The 21,009-nt window shown below is 40.8% G+C and overlaps 1 protein-coding gene across 1 annotated transcript in view; it reads left to right on the top strand.

Annotated features, from left to right (window-relative positions):
• RNF150 (ring finger protein 150) overlaps window positions 1-20,560 on the top strand; it is a 252,992-nt gene extending 232,432 nt beyond the window's left edge. The window contains exon 7 of the mRNA XM_082243763.1: window positions 19,291-20,560. Within this exon, the coding sequence (XP_082099889.1) occupies window positions 19,291-19,409 (119 nt within the window). The 3' untranslated portion in view covers window positions 19,410-20,560. The remainder of the gene's footprint in view (window positions 1-19,290) is intronic.
• Window positions 20,561-21,009: the final 449 nt, after the last annotated feature.

Below are 21,009 nucleotides of genomic sequence, written 5' to 3'. Positions count from 1 at the left end.
ATCTGCCACACTAGCTGCCTTATCTAGAAAATAATTTTCTGTAACAATATATAATTTCATTGGCAGAAATCCTGGCCCTATTGAAGCCATAGATAACAGTGGTCACAACCATGCCCCTTTTGACCTCCAACTTGAATCGGTCTTTGAATTTGCCCTTGGCACATTACATGAGGAAGTGGTACTTGATCTTTGTCCTGAGGAATTGGATCAGGGTGACACGCTTGTAATGCAGATTTCACCCAAATTGAAGCATACCCTTGCTGCTTTTATTGACACTGTATGATCTCGCCATACACATGTGTAGAATCCTCTGGCCTAAATGATGGTGAGCGCCCATGCCATAAGCCACCTTCTGAACTTGCCCTTTGAAGGCAAACATCTGCTTGGTCCCTCTTTGGTTCTTTGGATAAGTACATCAAAGAGATTACAGAGAGTAAGAGTACCCCTCCAGAGAAAGAAGGCTAATGCCTATATTGTTAGGATTTCTACTCCTTAGGTTAGGAAAGGTTCCTTTTTGTATTTCTGTCTTCCAATCGTAAATCTAAGGCAAGTACATTCCAGTTAGAAGACATACAGTAGCCTTACAAACCAGTCAAATCTTGTTCCAATGCATTTTTCTTTCCAGTAATGGAAAGCCCCACTTAGAGTGGGAGGATGTCTGTTGGACTTCTCTGCCTTTTTTTGCTTTACTTTGAGGCTTGTGCATCTCATAGTAACTGGATTTGGTGCTTGTTTTTTTTTTTTTTTTTTTTTTTTACAAACGAGGATTTAGTACTTGTTTAGACAGGAGCTAGTAGTGCATTGAAGCCCAACTCCAAAAAAAAAAAGTTAAAAACCCATTCTTGCAGTGGACCTCCTCCCCTTTGCCCCTGCTGCACAGCAAAGGTTAAATTCTCATTAAGTCTAAGGGCAGATGATTTAGGTGTAAAGCACTGCGACCAATCCCCACAGCCTGCTCTGAAAGCTGCGACCAGCTTCATTTGCACTTTAGCCTTCTCATCGTACAATACAAGTTTAATGTCCCTGTATATTTTTGTGGTAATGCCAAAGCCAGACCTTCAGGTGACGGAATAGAACCACTGAGCCGGCCTAAGCGGGGTGGGTGCAAGGTAAGTAAAACTGTCTGTGCTTTAACACCTATAGAGATCATGCACATGCCTTGCAGCACAAGGAAATTTTTTTTTTTTTTCTTCATTTTCCTGGGGTTGGGATTTAAGACTTCTACAGCATTTGATGGAGCTGGCTATAAAACAAGAGTATCCAATCAGGAAAGGAAAATAGTTAAATACCCAAAATCATGAAATGTAAAAGCACAAGAAATGTTGTAAGGCGATATGGATAAAAGACATACAGAAATGTGATTGCAGTCGAAAGAATGTTTTGTGTACATCAGGGGATTCGTAACATAACATATGACATGCTCATGCTCATTATACAAAGTTGAGCCTGTGAGTTGTTGATATTGGCAAACTATAATTTTCTTTTCTAATCAAAAGATAATGCATGTCTGCTTCTCACACTATGTGTGTTTGATGTCCTGTGAATCCCAGGACCCGGACAGCTGATAAAAATGAGGACGTAGGGTCTATCTTTGAAGCAGGGAGGAATTCATTCAGTAATGGTATGAGTGCAAGCATGGTTATCTGTTTTCATAGATTTATAAGGGTCAGCAGCCTAAAACTGAAATAACATACACACACAAACCTAGTAAATCACATTGCTTAGGATGGCTTTAAAAGCAGTGGGACCAATAAGGCCTCATGCACGTAGGGCATTTGCCAATATCTCCTAGACTTTCCTCCTGGCAGCAGCATTTTGCCAGAAAAAAACGATTAGAACTTGTAAACACTGAAAAAATCTAAAGGAATGCATCAAGTGAAATAAACTCATGGGATATGTGTCTGGTCAGTTAGGTAGCAGAGGGTGTTGTATATCAGTTTTAGCTGCTTTGGTGTTAATGAAATAACAGGTGCACTAGATGGGCAACAATGAGATGACCTCCAAAACTGAAATGGTTTTACAGGTAGAGGCCACTAAAATGTTTTTTCCCCTACTCATTTTTTCACTAGTTTTGCATTTCGCTAGGGTCAGTGTTGCTACTGGTAGAATCAGGCAATACCTGGCCAGCAGGCAGGCCACTGGTGTAAAATGCCTCTGACCAAACAATCAGAAACCAACTTTTTTATGATGGTGGCCCAAGGGCCTGATGTTCTCTAGTGGGCCCTGTGCTCAGTGCCTGGCACCTTGGAGCTCGATTGGCATTTGCAATTTAATGCCAGAATTGGCAGGTCCGACACTGGCACTCTGCTTTTCACAGAAGAAAGCAGGTTCACCCTGAGCACATGTGACAAATGTGAAAGGGTCTGGAAAAGCCGTAGTGAACAATATGCTGCCTGTAACATCATTCAGCATGACCGGTTTAGTGGCGGGTCAGTGATGGTCTGGGGAGGCATATCCATGGAGGGACGCACAGACCTCTACAGGCTAGACAATGGCACACTCACTGCCATTGGGTATCGAAATAAAACCTTGGATCAATTGGCAAACCCTATGCTGGTGCAGTGGGTCCTGGGTTCCTCTTGGTGCACACAATGTCCGGCCTCACGTGGTGAGAGTATGCAACTGGTTCCTTGAGGATGAAGGAATTGATACGGTTGAATGGCCCCCACGCACGCCTAAACTAAATCCAATAGAACACCTCTGGGACATTGTTTCCGTCCATCCGACGCTGCCAGGTTGCACCTCAGTCTGTTCAGGAGCTCAGTGATGCCCTGGTCCAGATCTGGGAGGAAATACCCCAGGACACCATCCGTCATCTCAGGACCATGCCCCGACATTGTCAAGCATGCATACAAGCACATAGAGGCCATACAAAGTACCATTTTGAGTTGCTGCAATGAAATTTCAGCATAATGGACTAGCCTACAGCATAGTTTTTTCACTTTGATTTTTGTGGTGTCTTTGAATTCAGCCCTCTGTAGGTCGATCATTTTCATTTCCATTTCCATCAAACGATGTGGCATCCTTTCGTTCCTAACACATTACCCAGTAGCCCATATCAGTATAGATATCCAGCATGATATCTTTCCCCATTGAGATCTGGTGGGTTTTCAAAGTGTTCCTTGAATTTTCTTTGAGCAGTGTATTCATCTATTAACTTTTGTTCAGGCTTTATATATTTTTATGGCATATTCCACATTTGTTTACAGCTAAATCACTAAAATTACTTTGCTGTTTTAAATGCTACCATCCTATGTAGTCTGTCCTTCTGGCTATCTAATATCCCCTAGTGCATTACTTTTATTTTCTGTGGACAGCAGTAGTTCCCACCTTGGCTCAGCCTTTTGTGTAAAGATAGAAATTTCCATTAGGTAGAACAACCTTGTCTTAGGGGTGCCTCCATTGATGAATGGCTTGGGCTGTATACTTGCATCTTTTACTACACTGTGAATAGATTATAGTCTGAAGCTTTGGAGTACCACTAAGATGTTTCAGGATATAACCCTTAAGCTGGTCATGGAAGGATCGAAATTCCCTGATGAACCAGACAAATTTTGATCCATGTATAGCCCTCCCTGCTTGAAAGAAGTTGATCAAGAATGTTGGAAAACTTTTGTTGCTCAGCAGCTGCAGCAGCTGATCAATGTTTCTGACAGCAGAGGAGACCAACTATCAGAATACAATGTCCCAGCAGGAAGGATTCCTCTATCCCACCTCACTTGCATGGATGGAGGAATCTGTTTGAGGTTTTTTTTTTTTTTTGATCAGGCCACTGGCTGAATGAAAAAGAGAGTCATGTATGACCAGCTTTATGATGTGGTTCTGTATTGTGCATTGAGTGGTAGATTATACACCTAGCTTGGTTTGCTTTCAGATTAAGTACCGTAATTAGAAGTATTGTTTGCAAAATGTGCAAGCAGTGCAATCTTCTTGAAATGTTGAGTAACACCCAATTTCAGTAGATGCGTTTTGTATTCCTGTGTATAATAATACTTAGAGTACGTACTCATGCATCAAGATACAGGTGCATCTCATAAGATTAGAATATCATCAGAAAGTTAATTTATTTCAGTAGCTCAATTTAAAAGTGAAACACCTATATTTTATATAGATGTGTTACACACAGAGTGATATATTTCAAGCATTTCTTTCTTTTAATTTTGATGATTATGGCTTACAGCTACTGAAAACCCAAAATTCGGTATCTCAGTATATTAGAATATTACATAAGACCAATAAAAAAAAAAAAAAGAAGGATTTTTTAATACATATGATGGTTTTTAATAGTATGAGATTTAGGTCAGGCGAGTATGCTGGCCAATCAAGCAGAGTGATATCATGATTATTAATCCAGGTATTGTTACTTTTGGCAGTGTGGGCAGGTGCCAAGTCCTGTTGAAAAATTAAATCTGCATCTCCATAAAGCTGGTCAGCAGAGGGAAGCATGAAATGCCCTAGAATTTCTTGGTAGAGGGCTGCGCTGACTTTGGACTTGATAAGACAGTGGACCAACTCCAGCAGATGACATGGCTCCCCAAATTATCATTAACTATGGAAACTTCACACTGGACCTCATGCAACTTGGATTCTGTGCCTCTCCACTCTGTTTCCAGACTCTGGGACCTTGATTTCCAAATGAAATGCAACATTTTCCACACTCCGTGATGATTTGGAGATCCATGTCATCTGCTGGTGTTGGTCCACTGTGTTTTATCAAATCCAAAGTAGCACAGCCTTCTACCAGGAAATTCTAAGCAAGGATGATGCATATCGGCCGCCCACAGCCTTGTGGGATAAATATGTCACACATTCCAGGAGGCTGTGTTTTAAGCTTGGGTCCCACTCAAGGCCTACAGAACCTCAGTGGATGCACTGGATCAATGGAACATCATCAGGAGCACACTATGGAAACAAGAGATACTCAGCTCTTTATTATGGGAGATTCAAGAGGGCCGCACTGGACAGGATGTGTGGTGGAAGAGTAGCAGTTTTAGAAAAGGAAAACGCAGGATCCATTAGGCTTGTGAATATATTCATCCTGCAGGAAGAATTGTCAAAGGTATATATCGTATGAAAAGTAAAATCCATGGGCGGGGGGGAGGGGGGGTTCCTCTTTGAGTAAAAAACACATGTCAGAAGAAACCAAAACACAGGCAGATGAAGTTAAATGCAAATTTTTTACTTTTTCCTGTAAAAATCAAGCTACGTCATGCCCTATACTGCCTCCTAAGGCCTTCTATTGGTCTTTTTTTGTCATCATATTAAAGCTGAGCTCTAGGCAGATAAAAAGGACAGAGGTTGTCAATACATCATTTAAATGTATTTTACATACAAGCAGTGTAAGTACTTGAATTTGACCTGTTTTCGGTGTCTTTGAGTCCCTGTGTAACAGATCAGGACTGTGGGAGGACATAGAAGCATAAGGAGCTAATCAGTTTAAGTGCTGATAAGAAGCATGTGGAAAGGAGGAGAAAGCAGAGTAACAGAGATTAGTTCATCACTGTGCTGCCTCTCTTTTGTTACTGTCCAAAAGCAGGCTGGGTGAGGTTCAGGGTGACATGGGCTTAGAGGAAGTGGAAATTATAACAATAAAATATCCACTTGCAACTCCTAATATCCAAAAGAAAAATACCTTTTAGGACCTGTTGCAACTAAAATGTACAGTCGGCCAGCATAAACTAGAATAATATATGTGTAATATAGTGAAGCTATCAAATGAAATGTAAACCTCAAAAAACCTTCAAAACAACATTATATAACAAAAAATAAAATGACTATATTCGTGTTTTAAGTCGGCAAATAATATAACCTGAATTTCCAACACTTTGTGTGAATACAATTCATAAAAATAACACACAAAGTGCGAGAGTCAATATCCTCAGTCGCAAAACTACGTGAAATAGTTTAATACACAGTCCCAGTGAATACTATTCACATCACACCAGACTTTAGTGTATTGGAACAATCTTCACCGGGAACAGGGTAAAATACTTTTCCAATTAAACCACATACGCCACAGCAGTGCACTAATTGATGTGCTCTTACCTCCTGCGATGGACCTCACCACCGCAATAGGAGGTATAATATTACTTTTAAGCCCCGTACACATGGGCCGAATGCCGGCCGACATCGGTCAGTTAAAAAAAAAAAAAACAGCTGACATTCGGCCCCTGTGTATAGCACCTGTCAAGATAACGTCTGTAAGCCCCACCCACCTGATGCTAAAAAGGTAAACGTTAAAAGCAAGATGCGCCCATAGCAGCTGCTGCCTTTGATAAAGTCCGAAGGAGGAAATGGGTTGAATGATGCCAACCACCAGACTGAGGACATCTAGGAGCCAAAAAAAGTACTGCAGGGAAAAATTAAAACTAAATATTGCAGCAAAAACTGTTTTTGCTATTTTATCTTTATATGGGCTATTCATTGTTTATCTAGTTAGTTTTGGCCAAAATACTACTTTAAAAAACCTAAAGGGATGAGTCCAACTCCTCTTTTTTCAGAAGCTCAAGATTTGTATATACCTTCAGCTATTAATATCTCTGCATCCTCTGATCATTTTGACTTAAGGTAATCCGATTGCGTTTTTCGTACTATTCTTAAAGCGGAGCTCCACCCAAAAGGGTAAGCTCTACTTGTTCGCAGCCCCCCCCCCCCTTCTGCACTGCCACATTTGGCACTTTTTGGGGAGGAGGAGACAGCTGATACCTGTCAAAACCAGGTACCCGATCCCACTTCCAGGTAAGATCATAACCCAGCAATCGCAGCGATGTACGAAATTTCTGGCCCCGGCTTCAGTTCAGGCTGAAACTTTAATTTGATCTTTGTAGGTTTGTGACAGGTATTCGTTAACCTTTTTTCATGGGGTGTTTTTGTTGTTGACCCATCCCCTTTATTTATTACTAGTGATTAAAGTTCGTAATGCCACAGATATTGCATAGTATGAGCTTTAGAAAATGTAATACTAGTATTGGGGTCAGAAAAGAAGGAAAACTAAGCAATAATATCAGATTTCCTGGACCTGAACTCTAATAAGTATGATGGAGGGTTCTTTGTTTGCTTCAGCATACAACATTCAGAGCCGTCTGTAAACACTTGGTTTCTCGCCATTTTCAACTCAGTGTATGGCTGAAACATTCAAAATAAAGACTTCAAAATTCTATTTAATTTAACTTGTCACTAAATCTTGACTTTTCTCTAAGATTATTTTGATTTTTTCACCCTGGCATGCCCTCTTATTGTTAGTACGCAGGCTTCTTATTTTATGAGAGAAGTGAATTGTTATCTGAATCATGCAGTTACCAGGTAACATTTTAATACATTGCAGGTTGAAGTGAAGACAATTTATTCCCTGCGGATTCTCACACCTACACAATTATCCTTTGTTATATGCTATAAAGATTATGATAGATGAGTTTATTTTGGAGCTGATGGCTGTAGTAATCAGTGACAACATGCTGAATATGACCAGCTACTTTTCTCCACCCACACCAATGTTACTATATAGGGAACATTCTTATTCTTTTATAAGGTTACCATAATCTTCACTTCATTACTTGTAATCGAGAAATTGGCACCACCTACTGCACACTGCATGCTCCTTACTGTCATTTATACAGAGGTAATAACAAATGCCAGACCTATTCAAATCTGGAAACTTAGGTGTTGTTGGTAATACAATCAACAGATTGAGAGAGGAAATTAAACATCCATTAGGAAATTCAGTATAGGGATGCATCTCGAAAAATTTGAATATCATCAAAAAGTTAATTTATTTCAGTAATTCAATTCAAAAAGTGAAAATCACTCTCGCCACACTGACCTCGGCAGAGTCAAGATGGGCAATACTACTTTAAATATTTGGGGTAATGGAGCCTCCAGACCAGCTTAACAGTTGATCCATTTGTAGTTTTGAGACTAAATTATATCTCCACTCCACATGGTACATCCAGTGATATCCACGCAGTCAAATGTTTTAAGTTGTCCTGCTAAGTAATATAGATCAGAGTGCTATACCCACCTCCTCCTCCTTGGGCCGCTGTAAACCGAGTGGGTTTGAGTTTGTCAGTAGACCAAATAAATGAGGTAAAAGAGTGCAGCATTTAAAAAAAAAAAAAGGTTTTCAGGACAGCCACAGGGGAGTGTAATAAAACCTAACAGCATTTGGTAAGCCTCAGAGAATAGGCGGACATTGACAAGAGCTATAGTGTCTACATAGTGGGCATAAACCCCCAGAGAGATGCCACCTGCCCTGAGGCTTTACCGGAGGTCAAAGACACAGTAGCATTTTTACTTCCTCCTGAATTATGTCCCTATCTAATAGGGTTACCTGTTCTGATGTAAGGGTAGGGAACGTTAAATCTGCAAGATGCATTGCCTTGCAAAAATATTCACCCCCCTTGGCATTTTTCATGTTTTGTTGCCTCACATCCTGAAATTAACATGGATTGCTTGAGGATTTGCATCATTTAATTTACAGAACATGCCCACAACTTTGAAGATGTATTTTTTTTTTTTTGTGAAGCAAACAACAAATAGGACAAAATTCAATAAAAAGTCAATGTGCATAATGATTCACCCCCCTAAAATCAATACTTTGTAGAGCCACCTTTTGCGACAATCACAGCTCCAGTTCGCTTTGGATAAGTCTCTATGAGCTTGCCACATCTCACCACTGGGATTTTTGCCCATTCCTCCTGAGCAAAACTGCTCCACCTCCTCCAGATTTTGTATTTGATTGAGGTCTGGGCTTTGACTAGGCCATTTCAACACATTTACATGTTTCCATTAAAACCACTCAAGTGTTGCTTAAGCAGTGTGTTTGGGGTCGTTGTCCTGCTGAAAGGTGAACCTCCGTCCTAGCCTCAACTCACACACAGAGTGGTACAGATTTTGCTCAAGAATATTCCCGTATTTAGCACCATCCATCTTTCCCTCAACTCTGACCAGTTTCCCAGTCCCGGCTGCTGAAAAACATTCCCACAGCATGATGCTGCAAACCACTATGTTTCACTGTGGGGATGGTGATGTGTTGGGTTTGCGCCAGACATAACGTATTCTTTGATGGCCGAAAAGTTAAATTTTAGTCTCATCAGAGCATAGCCCCTTCCTCCATACATTTTGGGAGTCTCCTACATGCCTTTTCGCAAACTCAAAACGTACCATTTTGTTTTTTGCTGAAAGTAATGGCTTTCTTCTGCCCACTCTGCCATAAAGCCCAACTCTATGGAGCGTACGGCTTATTGTCGTCCTATGTACAGATACTCCAGTCTCTGCTGTGGAACAGATTACCTTAGGTCTCTGTGCTGCCTTTCTGATTAATGCCCTCCTTGCCCGGTCTGTGAGTTTTGGTGGGCGGCCATCTCTTGGCAGGTTTGCTGTTGTGCCATGTTCTTTCCATTTAGTTATGATAGATTTGATGGTGCTCCTGGGCATAATCAAAGATTTGGATATTTTTTTATAACCTAACCCTGACTTGTACTTCTCAACAACATTGTCCTTTACTTGTTTGGAGAGCTCCTTGGTCTTCATGGCAGTGTTTGGTTAGTGGTGCCTCTTACTGAGGTGTTGCAGCCTCTGGGGCCTTTCAAAAAAGGTGTGTCTATGTAAAGACAGATCATGTGACACTTAGATTGCAAACAGGTGGACATCATTTCACAAATGTTGTGACTTCTGAAGGTAATTGGTTGCACCAGAGCTTTTTGTCTTATGTATATACTTTTCTCATTTCACTTCACTAACTTGGACTATTGTGTTCTGATCCATCACATAAAACTCAGATTAACAAAACATTGAACTTAAGGTTGTAATGTAACAAAATAGGTAAAAAGTCAAGGGGGTGAATACTTTTGCAAGGCACTGTATTTGTCTATATCCACACTCAAGCACATCAGGGAGAAGGCAAACATATTAGCATAAAAAGATCGAAAACAGGCAAGTACCTCATCTGCCATGTATGCAAACACCCCAAGTACGTCACACACTTTGGGAATCACAGTGCCGGATACCTGTTAGGAAATAAATGCTAATAATTTACTAGATTGCCATAATTGAAAAAATTGTTGTTTCTTTAAAAAAAAAAAACAGTTGAGAGACACATCTTCTAAACCTAAATGCCCTCCCTGCACACTTCAACCTTTTTTTTTCCACTCGGAGGATATCTATGATGTATGGAGATGTCAGCAAGCGGAGGAACGTGAATGTACCTTCCACTCATCCCGATACAACTCATATTCAAGGACTGACATGATCCTGGTGGACAGAGTTTTGCTCCAACTAACTTTTTCTTCGGACATACATGACCTATCATGGTCTGACCATGCACCAATCTCAATAACAATACGAGAAGACCATGCCCCCAATCCCTCGTACATATGTGGAGTCAACACTCAGGTGCTCGACTCCCCTCAGCATGCTGCCACCATAGCCAAGCATCTCTGAGAATACTTTTCTACAAATTCCCAATCTGTCTCGAATCCGACTACTGTGTATGTGCTCACAAGGCCTTTATACAGGGTATTCTTATTCAATTGTGCTCACGCATTAAACGCAGTGGGCATCAACTCAACTCTACTCAAACCGTATCCCAAACCCTTTCAAAACTACACTTAAATCTCAGAACACTGCTGATAGAGCAATGTGATAAACATTTTAGGGCCCTCAAATTATCATACTATTCCTCTGTAAACTAAGCAGGCAAGTTTTTGGCTAACAGATTAAAAACTAGAAATGCCCAAACCAAAATAGCCTATTTGCTAGACCCGAAATCTAACAAAAAGATTGTTAATCCAAAAGAAATAGCTGAAACTTTTGCCCAATACTACAGTTCCTTATACAATCTGAAAAAAGACCCTGACATGCCCCAGCCTCTCGACTTGCGTAGTAATATTTTTCTGGCATCCCTCCAGCTGCCCACTCTCACAAGCACCCAACTACAAGCACTCAACCGTCCTATCACCCCTCAAGAAATAACCAAAGCCATACGCTCCCTCCCACTGGGGAAATCCCCGGGTCCAAGTGGTCTATCGAATGCATACAACAAACAATTTTGCTCTATTTTGAGCCCCAACCTCACCCAGGGATTCCCAGCTGCCATGTCTTCTGCCTCCCTTCCTACTGAAATGTTACAAGCATATATCGTGACGCTGCCAAAGCTTGGCAAGAAGCCTACTTCCCCAGCCAATTTTCGGCCAATATCATTACTGAACACTGATGTCAAGTTGTACGTGAAAATAATTGCGCATAGACTGACGCCTATTCTACCAGATCTGATTAAACCAGACCAATCAGGTTTTATATTGGGGCAACAGGCCTCAGACGCCACAAGGATAGTTCTTGGTGTGAATGAGAGTGCTGGCTCCTGTCGGGTGCCTTCCCTGTTGCTCTCTTTGGACGCAGAGAATGTGTTCGACCTAATCCATTGGCGGTATATGAGGAAAACTTTGGAGATGTTTGGTTTTGTGGCACCAATAATGTCCGCTATATCTGCATTGTACTCGGCTCCATCTGTAAGTCTATATACGTCCAATATGTTATCTCGGCCTTTTCCAATTTCAAACGGCACCAGGCAGGGTTGTCCATTATCCCCTTCGATCTTCAACCTATTAATTGAACCCTTGGCCGAGGCTAAAAGATCCTCTCCAAACATCACAGCATTCAAATTCCACCATACCTATCATACACTGAATTTCTTAGCAAATTACATAATTATTTTCCTAACCAATCCGGAAACCTCCATATGAGCGACTCATAAAATCCTTACTGACTTTAGTACCTTGTCCTATTACAAGGTAAACTTCACTAAATCTCTCATTCTTGACTTAGGGGTTTACCCTACTCTTAAGAAAACAAATGAAGGATACATACCCATATACCTGGAGTTCAGAAGGCAGTCCATACCCGGGAATTCATCGGATGCCCAAAACATCTCAACTGATAGAGGCTAATTACCCCCCCACTCATTGACAAAATAGCTAAAGAATGTGTACGCATCTCAAAGATTAAATTAACGTGGTCAGGACGCCTTGCCTCCTTTAAAATGTTGTTGCTACCACAAATACTCTACCTCTTTAGGACTCTACCCATTCCCGTGCCACGTAGACACTTAATGACCCTTAACACTACTCAAAAAATTAGTCTGGAAGAATGTGAAACCTATAAGCTCCCATTGCCAGCTTATCAAACCTAGATCAGCTGAAGATATGGGCATGATAGACCTCCGAGATTATCTCCTAGCGTCCCACTTGGCACAGCTCAGACATTGGGTTTCCCCATCAAACCACATAGTATGGATTGATATGGAGGCCACTCTCTGTCATATTTCTCCACTCAGCAAACTACTATTGGTGGCTGTTTGGTGGCCCTTCTCCCTAAAAACTCTACCTCTGACTATCCAAGCCTCTCTAATAGTGTGGAGAGCGCTTATCTCTACAACCCTTCCAACTGAGTAAGTTACACATATATCCATCCCATTAGATACTATTAAAGCTATTGTTCCCAACATATCTCTGAAGGGGCGGGCTACTAGGTGAATGTCATCCCTCGACTCCATGCTTAATAACACATCCCTGAAATCCTTTTCACAACTTCAACAGGAATTTTCTGTCCTCCCAACGGACCAATATCTTAAAATATCCCACTTCATTAAATCACTTGCTTCCCCAATAATAACGGTACCTAAACAAGAATGGTCATTTCTACTCAACCCCAGGCCCTCAGTAAAAGGTATTTCCCTATTTTATATTATTTTACAAACCAAACTTACTTTCCATAAATCCACTCCATATTTGAAGAGGATAGAGGAGCTAGATGTAACCTTCTCCACTGAACAATGGCAACATGCCATCAGATCAGTTTTCCAAGCATCCAAGTGTACTAACCACTGGGAACTGTCCCAGAAAATCGCTCTTTAATGGTACCTGACCCCTTATAGGATTTCTAAATTCCCCCTGTCCCAGTCCCCACCAGTACCTTCTTTTCTGGATGGAGAGGAGGATTTTTACCTGGTGTCGCTGCTCACGGGCTAGTGTTTCCTTCCAGAGTTCCAAGCGGATTAAATCATACCATCCTAGCAGGACCTGCTCTGACAATGGTCCCCTGTGCTGTATCTGCATCTCTCACAACCTCCTTCCGAATTCCTCTTCCATGGCGGCTGGTATCTGTACCTCTCCTCTTTTGCTATCCGGACTTTGGATCCCAGTGGAGATTTGGATGTCCCAGACTGCAGGAAGCATTCCACTGCTGCCACCAATGTAACGGAACCGTGACCCCACAATGTGCTTGTGTGCTTCCATCAGAATATCGCTTCCTTCAGTTTTGAACATAGATATTAGATATTACAGCCGCCCCCATACAAAACTAGCCGAGAATAGCTTGTATAAGATCTGGAACATTTATTGAACAGACTCATACACTTTAACCACACACAGGTCAGGTGAGCTTGATTACATTATCATATGCAGATGAAATTGTATACAGAAACCTAATTAACCTAAGCTATTTACCTAGCCATCTGGACAGAAACAATAGGTGAGTTAATTAACAATGGGACAGACATGCTTAGCGGAAAACACACAACACCTCAATAGCAGGAGATCACCAGTAACAGATTGTCCTTCTCTTACATTGAAGAACATGGAACGCAGGCCAATGTGATGAGCTCTTGAGAGATATTGTTGATACATATATTACTTTAACATTTGAAGTAATCCAAACCATATTCTCTGTGTTCATTGAGTAGCTGTCCATTATTTTCTTGGTCACCCTGTGCCCCTAATAGACACATGGTGACTGGGGAGCTGGAAAATTGGTTTTCAGAGCTCTCAAATGTAAGCTTGGATTCTACAGGCCCCCCAACCAGAGTTACTCCCGTCACAATTTCCCATATCCCTGTATGTTGTGTTCACTAAGATGTACGTCCAAGAGTCTTTTAACCACTTTACCACTAGAGGATTTTGCTGTCTTACGTCTGGGCCCTTTTTTGCGATTCGGTGCTGTGCGACTTTAACTGACAATTGCGCGGCCGGGCGACGCCATACCCAAACGAAATTTACATCCTTTTTTTCCCACAAACAGAGCTTTCTTTTGGTGGTATTTGATCACCTGTGCGATTTTTACTTTTTGCGCTATAAACAAAAAAAGAGCGTAAATTTTGAAAAAACAACTATTTTTCACATTTTTTTTATATGAAATTCCCCCCAAAAAAAACGTAAAAATCAAAATTTTTAAAAATTTTTGGCCAATTTGTTTTCTGCTACCTATGTTTGGTAAAAAAATTCACAATAAGCGTATTTTGATTGGTTTACGCAAAAGTTATTGCGTTTACTAACTAAGGGAAAGATTTCTGTCATTTTTGGTGTTTTTTTTTTTTAACGAGTAATGGCGGCGATCTGCGATTTTTTTTTTTTTTTTTTTTTTTGCGGGACTGCGACATTGCGGCGGACAGAACGGACCCTTGACTGACATTTTTGACACTTTTGGGGTTACCAGTGACATTACTGCAGTAATCAGTGCTATATATATGCACTGTTACTGTAAAAATGACACTGGCAGGGAAGGGGTTAATTTTATTGGAGAGGGAGGGGTTAATGTATGCCTGGTGCTTACTGACGTGTGTGGGGGGAGGGGACTATGTGACACAAGGACAGATCCAGGGTTCAGCTATGCTGAACTCTGCAATCTGACCCTGCCTGTCACTTAGGAGATCCGCCCGCTTGTGTTTACACAAGCCGGAGGATCTCCACACTAGATCCCTCGCCGCTGCTCCTCCCCTGGCCCGACTCCCGCTGTGACCGAATACAGCGGGAGCGAGCCTCCGGCGGCGCGCGCACGCCGCCGAGGAAGGGGAGTGTCTGATGACGTAGATCTACGTCGTCAGACGATAACAAGCCACTTTGCCGCAGTACTATTACCGTACGCAAACGGCAAGTGGTTAAAAATATCAATACTCCTCGATGACACCACCAATTGTGGAAGGGTGTTCCACATCCTTATCACCCTGACAGTGAAAATCCCCTACGCAGCTTAAGGTTAACCTGCTTCTCCTCTAATATCATTGCATGGCCCCACACTTTTTACATCCCCTGAGACTGAAAAGTTTTCTTCCCTCACTGGGATCACCACTGAGGTATTTGTAAACTGGTATCATATCTCCTCTCAAGCATCTCTTCTCCAGGGAGAATAAATTCCGTGTTTGCAGTCATTTCTCATAATTGAGATCCTCTTACCAATTTAGTCTCCCTTCTCTAGACTCTCTCCAGCTCCACTACATCCCTCCTGAGGACTGGTGACCAGAACTGGACGGAATACTCTAGATGTGGCCAAACCAGATATATAGATTTTATAGATTATAAAGTGGCAGGATAATTGTTTTATCTCTGGAGTAAATTCCCTTTTATATATACAAGCTAATAGTCTGCTGGCTTTGCTTTCTGCAGGCTTGACATTGCCTGCTATTGCTCAGTCTATCTTCTGCCAATGACCCCTAGATCTTTCTCCATCCTTGATTCCCCCAGCGGTTCTCCCCCTAGTGAATAGTTTGTGTTTATATTCTTAGCCCCCAAGTGCATCACTTTACATTTTTCAACATTAAACCTCATTTGCTGTGTAGTTGCCCACCCCAATATTTTATTTAGGTCTTTCTGTAAAATTTCTATAGCCTGATGTGACATTATTGCCCTACTTGTTTTTGTGTCCTCCACAAAAACTGAGATATCTATATCAACTTCTATTTAATTTATGAATAATACCCCACTTACCAGTTTTATTTTGACCAGGAGTACTTTCTAGTGTGTGGGTATGTCTCCATAAGTTAACCCAGCCAAATGCTACAAGAAGGCAACTAAAGGTAGTAGAGCCAGGGGAATAGGGGAAGGGAGATTCCTCATTTCTGTCCAAGACCTGATCTAGTAAAAGATTAAAATCCCACATACAGAGAACAATTGCATCAGGATATTTGGCAACAAACACAGTAGCCTCTTTCAGAATCTGCAGTGTGGCAGGGAGTGGGTTATGGATGCCAAGGAACACAAATGACAAAGAATATATTTTGGCCTATGCAAAAATATATCTGCCCTCTAAGTCAGTTTTAACATATATTGTACATGTAACAGTATGGTGCACCAACCCAGACACCCTTCTAGAATAAGAATTGTGAAGAGTGACTAGCCCATTGGGTCCGGGGTTTCTTTATTATAGCAAGATGATCTTTTGGCTATGTGGGTTTCCTATAAGCACATATTTTGAGCCCGAGACTTTCAGATGACAATAAAGTCTGGGGTATATTTGATGGGGGGTTCCAAGCCCAAGAATGTTCAAGGAAATAAAGCCACACGGTCAACCGTGGGAAAAAATATATAAGGGAAGCATTCAGAAGGAGTTAATGCCTATGGATGCACTCTAAGGCAGCATTCCTCCAAAAGTCTTACATGTAGCACATTTTAATCCATGAAGTCCACCAGGAGGCGAATAATGGAGGCAATTCACAATGTCCACTAGTGCAGGAGTGTTTTCAAGGCTGAAGGTCTTCCAGCTGCAGAAGACAAGAAAGCCACTATAAAAGAGCAGAGAAACAAAGTTCCATAGTGGCAAACAAAGAAGCCTCAACAGGAAGACCAAGTAACGCAACAAATAATGGAGGTTATGTTCCATAGCAACATGGATACATGCAGAAAACCAGGCATGTAGATCTGGGTCACCAGAGATCCAGGCTGTTCACTTAAACATGTACAGTGAGATCTGTAAGGTGAATAAGGCAAGTGTATAAGATGCAGGAAGATATGCAAGGAATTCTGCAGGTGGTAACAAGTGGTAGGCCACCAAAGCAGAATATGGTTAGGCCCTTTCAGAGGTGTGCACCTTGCAGACTGAAGCCGGTCCTGGGCTTGGTCAGGGATATTGAAGAACAGTGTCTTGCCATTATCCACTACCCGAAATCTGGTGGGATATAGCATAAGGAAAAGTGTGCCCTTGTTTTGATATCAGTGAAGTTAGCCCGCTGCTTCTGACGCTGTAACGAAAAATCTGGAAAAATATATACCGTAACATTTTCATGGTGCATAGTACCTTTTTTGCCATGCCTTACATAGAATCAGATCCCTGTCTTTACAGTTCAGCAGCCTGGCTAGTAGTGGCCTTGGTGGTGCACCTGCAGGAGGGAGTCTTCCCTAGACCCTATGAGCCCTTTCTATTGGTAACGCCACTGAGAAATCTGTGTCAAGAAGAGTCTATTTCAGTCATCTTTCCACAAAGTCACCCTGTTCTGCTCCTTTAGAGAGGCCCACAATCCTTTTATGCTTCTTATATTCTTAGATCCTGTTGGATGCTAATGCTTGGCACACACAGGCAGTTTTTTTTCATTCAACCCAGCAGGCTGAACAAAAAAAAAAAAACTGAAGAGCTTGCTGTACTAACCATTCAATGTTAGTGCAGCGATCTACCTGCTGAGCTTATGTGTTCTAAAGAGAAAATTAATGTTTTTTTGCAGAGGAAGCCAAAAATCTGACTTGTAGCTTAGTGTAGACTTCTGGGAAAATCAGTGAGCCAATCACACAAGCAGGAAATATTTATGGGGGGGGAGGGAGCGTTCTGTACAGAACACCTCCAGGTATCCATATTTGCATTGCACTTTACAGAAAATTACAGAGCTGCAGATTGAAAAGGAAAGGTCATTTTTAATAACATTCAATTACAATATGACTTGTGTCGCAATTGTATATGATATATTATTATTTTTTTTATTATTTGCTATTTTTTTCCCATTAAAGTGGAGTTACCTTTAAAGGCTCAAAGCGGAGCCTCTTCTCCAAATGCAACAGGCAATACCTGGCCCCATTTTTTAATCTTGAATTAAATAAATGATTAAAAAGCTAAAGTGTCTAATGTTCCTATTCAGGTTTGTCACCTTTATCTGTAGGCACAGTTAAAAAAATGATCTCATGTTTGCCTGTTCAAATATGTTAAAAAAGAGTTTTTATCTGCATAATATATGGTAATGGAGAGATCAGCAATTTGCAGCCTCCTATTAAGACGAGGCTGACAGGTTTCCTATAAGACGAGGTTGTTACTTCAAGTATCTACTGGAGTAGGTGCATCAATACAATCAGAGCCCTTATGTGCTGACAATGCATTATGTTGATTAAGTATCTTGATTTAAAAGTTTACAAAGTGATTCCTTGCCCATCATAGCCAAGTTCTGGACAGGTAGTCAGTGGTATGATATCTTTCACACCATACATGTTCATACACAAAGGAGCAAGAATAAAGAAAATAAAAGAAAGTGTCATGATTCACCAATGTTTTAATTTATAACCCAGCTGTATTGCATTTTTTAGAATAGTTACCCATATACTGATTGAAAAAAATGTGACTATAGTGCCTGTATTGACATGCATGGGTGTAACTTCTGTACAGATATGGATGGCCTTGAATCATGTCCTTTTCTATGATCAGCTATTGTATTTGAGTTAGCTATTCTAAATGTTTTTTTCCTTCTTACTCCTACACACACATCTGTCTTACATCTGTCTCTAGCCCCATCTCTGATATATTGGTCACATCTGCTTATATTTTGGCTCTTAATAATAACCGATAAATGTGTCCAATCTATACCCCCACTGGAAGGTACTTGTAGTGCAAGCAGAAAATACAAGAGGGATACATAAAAGCATCTGCCACTTCTCTTCATGATGATCATTTACTTGCATTTGCATTTAGTTAGACCTACTTTTTCACAGGATTTATTGTTGCAGCAAAACATTACACATATACTTTTCATTCAGCTAGCATTGTTTCATCAGATGTTATCGGAACTACTAATCCTGTTTTATTCAAATCTCAAAAACAAGAGTTGTTTGTATGCAAATGCCTGGAAAAAAAAAAGCGTTCTGAGGTTTTTTGTATCTACCAATGAGATTTTCAAAGCTGCACTGGAAAAATTACATTTGCAATGTGATGGGTTGCATTCGGGGTAACCTAGCACATAGCGGTCTGTATGAAATAAAGGGAAATTTGAATCATGCTGTTTGCTGGAAGCTTGACTGACAAGCTGCATGTGTTAGTTCCAGGGCAGTGAAGCATGGACTTGGAGTATGGTAACAGTTCTGGAACTAGCATACAGCTTGTGAGCTGAATGATGACACCACATTGAAATTTAGCTTAGTTACAGGTTACTGTGTGTAGTTTTTAGCTCTCTAACAAAAGGTCCCTAATCTTATTTTGTGTTATATGGAAAACAGAATGCTACTACTCCGTCTGCAAAGTTAACCTCCTTTCAACCAAATATATTTCTTCTTTCAGGTGAACAGGAGCCAGTTATCAGTAGTGACTCGGACATCTCTCTTATTATGGCAGTAGAAGTTGGACTTTCAGATGTGGATCTTTCCACTGACCAGGACTGTGAGGAGGTGAAATCGTGAGCAGGTCTGTTGCTGCAGTCCAAAGGAAAGACTTAGGAGATGTGAAGAGTTCGCCTCTTCTGGAGGTTGGACTATTACAAACAAACCGTAAAAACCACTCACCATCACCATAAATCTCCAGTGCACTCCATTATGGGATGATCATGAAAAGCAATAGTGCCAGATGCCTGCCGCCTCCAGTACAGATGGATTTTCCTCGGTGTTCGTATGGGAGCAAGTCTTCAGTCTGCAGGCTTACCTGATGTGGATGGTAGACCTGAAAATAAAGTGAAATCTCTGATGCTGTTTTTCAAGAAAACGAGATATAAACTTTATAACCTTTTGTTGTTTACCCAGTTTTAATTAGTGTATTACAATCACAAATATCTTGGTCCAGATAGCAGATATTCTTTTCTACTCCATGGTTTTGCTGCCAAGTCAACAGGAAGAGATTGCGATGGTCATGAGTGAATGCATTGCACTTATCTGAAGAAGGCTATAATTACAGCACGGGCATCTGTCCCAAAAGCACTCGAGAAGAAAATGTCTTTAGAGGGCCCTTGCCGGTTGCATGTGACCTGGCATTCCTCATGAACTGCATCAAGAATGCTAGATACTAAAATTGCAATCTGTTGGTTTGAGTCATAAAAGAATCTCAGACTTGTGTGAATGAAAATGCACACCATCTATTTACATCTGTATTTTAAAATATGTTGGTCAAAGTGTTTGACTCATAAAATTTAAAAAAAAAAATCCTCAAATGCATATTGTGGGGGAAACTATCCTTTTCACTCTTAATCAAGATGTATACAGTATTGTGCATACACTACAGAGTGAAATACATTTTTCAAGAATAAATATATATATTTTTTCAAAAGAAAATATAGCTATTGGTGAATTTTAAGAGTGATAATTTGGTGCACTGAATTCCTTCTGATACTACATTGCGCATTTTGACAACATGAAATCTAGGGATATGATAACACGTGGTTTGTTTACAAATGAATGTATGAACCTCAATTACACTGAAACCCACACAAATATAGGTTATTTGTCTTTTTTTTTCCTTTTATGGGAAACCTGAACACATAGGCAGCTGGACATATTTGAGAAAGTCCACCTCTGTGATTGGATCATAGCACAGAGTTCAATACCTTCAAAATTTACATTTAAGTACTGTTACAAATGTATGAGATCTGTAGGTGGTTAGCTGTCCTTGAAAGGCGATGGGATGTTCAATGTGGCTATAAGATGTGACTGATGTTATTATTGCCCATCTTGTTTTAGATCATACAAAGCCTTATGCTTTCTTACATATTCAGGAGATGTCTTGAATTGTAAAATGCATCTGTACTGTTACAGTGGTTAGTGAATGGCCTTCAAGTTAACAGAGGAGTTAAAAAAAAATTCCCAGTTGTCATGGCAACAGATTATTTTAGACATTGCCTGCTTTGTGACTTCACTGGAGTACGAAGTACAAATAGAAAAAGGTTTGGCAATGTATGCAAATAAGCCTTTAGAAAAACATAAGGACTTGTGGGTAAAATACATTGTTAAAAGCCAAGGCTGCAGCCAAATGCCCCAGTTGTCTGCTTGTGGGTATGTAACACATCACACAGCT

The sequence above is a fragment of the Pelophylax lessonae genome (genome assembly GCF_965119305.1).
Source record: "Pelophylax lessonae genome assembly, chromosome: 1".
Classification (NCBI taxonomy): Eukaryota; Metazoa; Chordata; class Amphibia; order Anura; family Ranidae; genus Pelophylax; species Pelophylax lessonae.
Note: the sequence above shows the minus strand (reverse complement) of the source record. Positions and strands in the feature narration are given on the sequence as shown.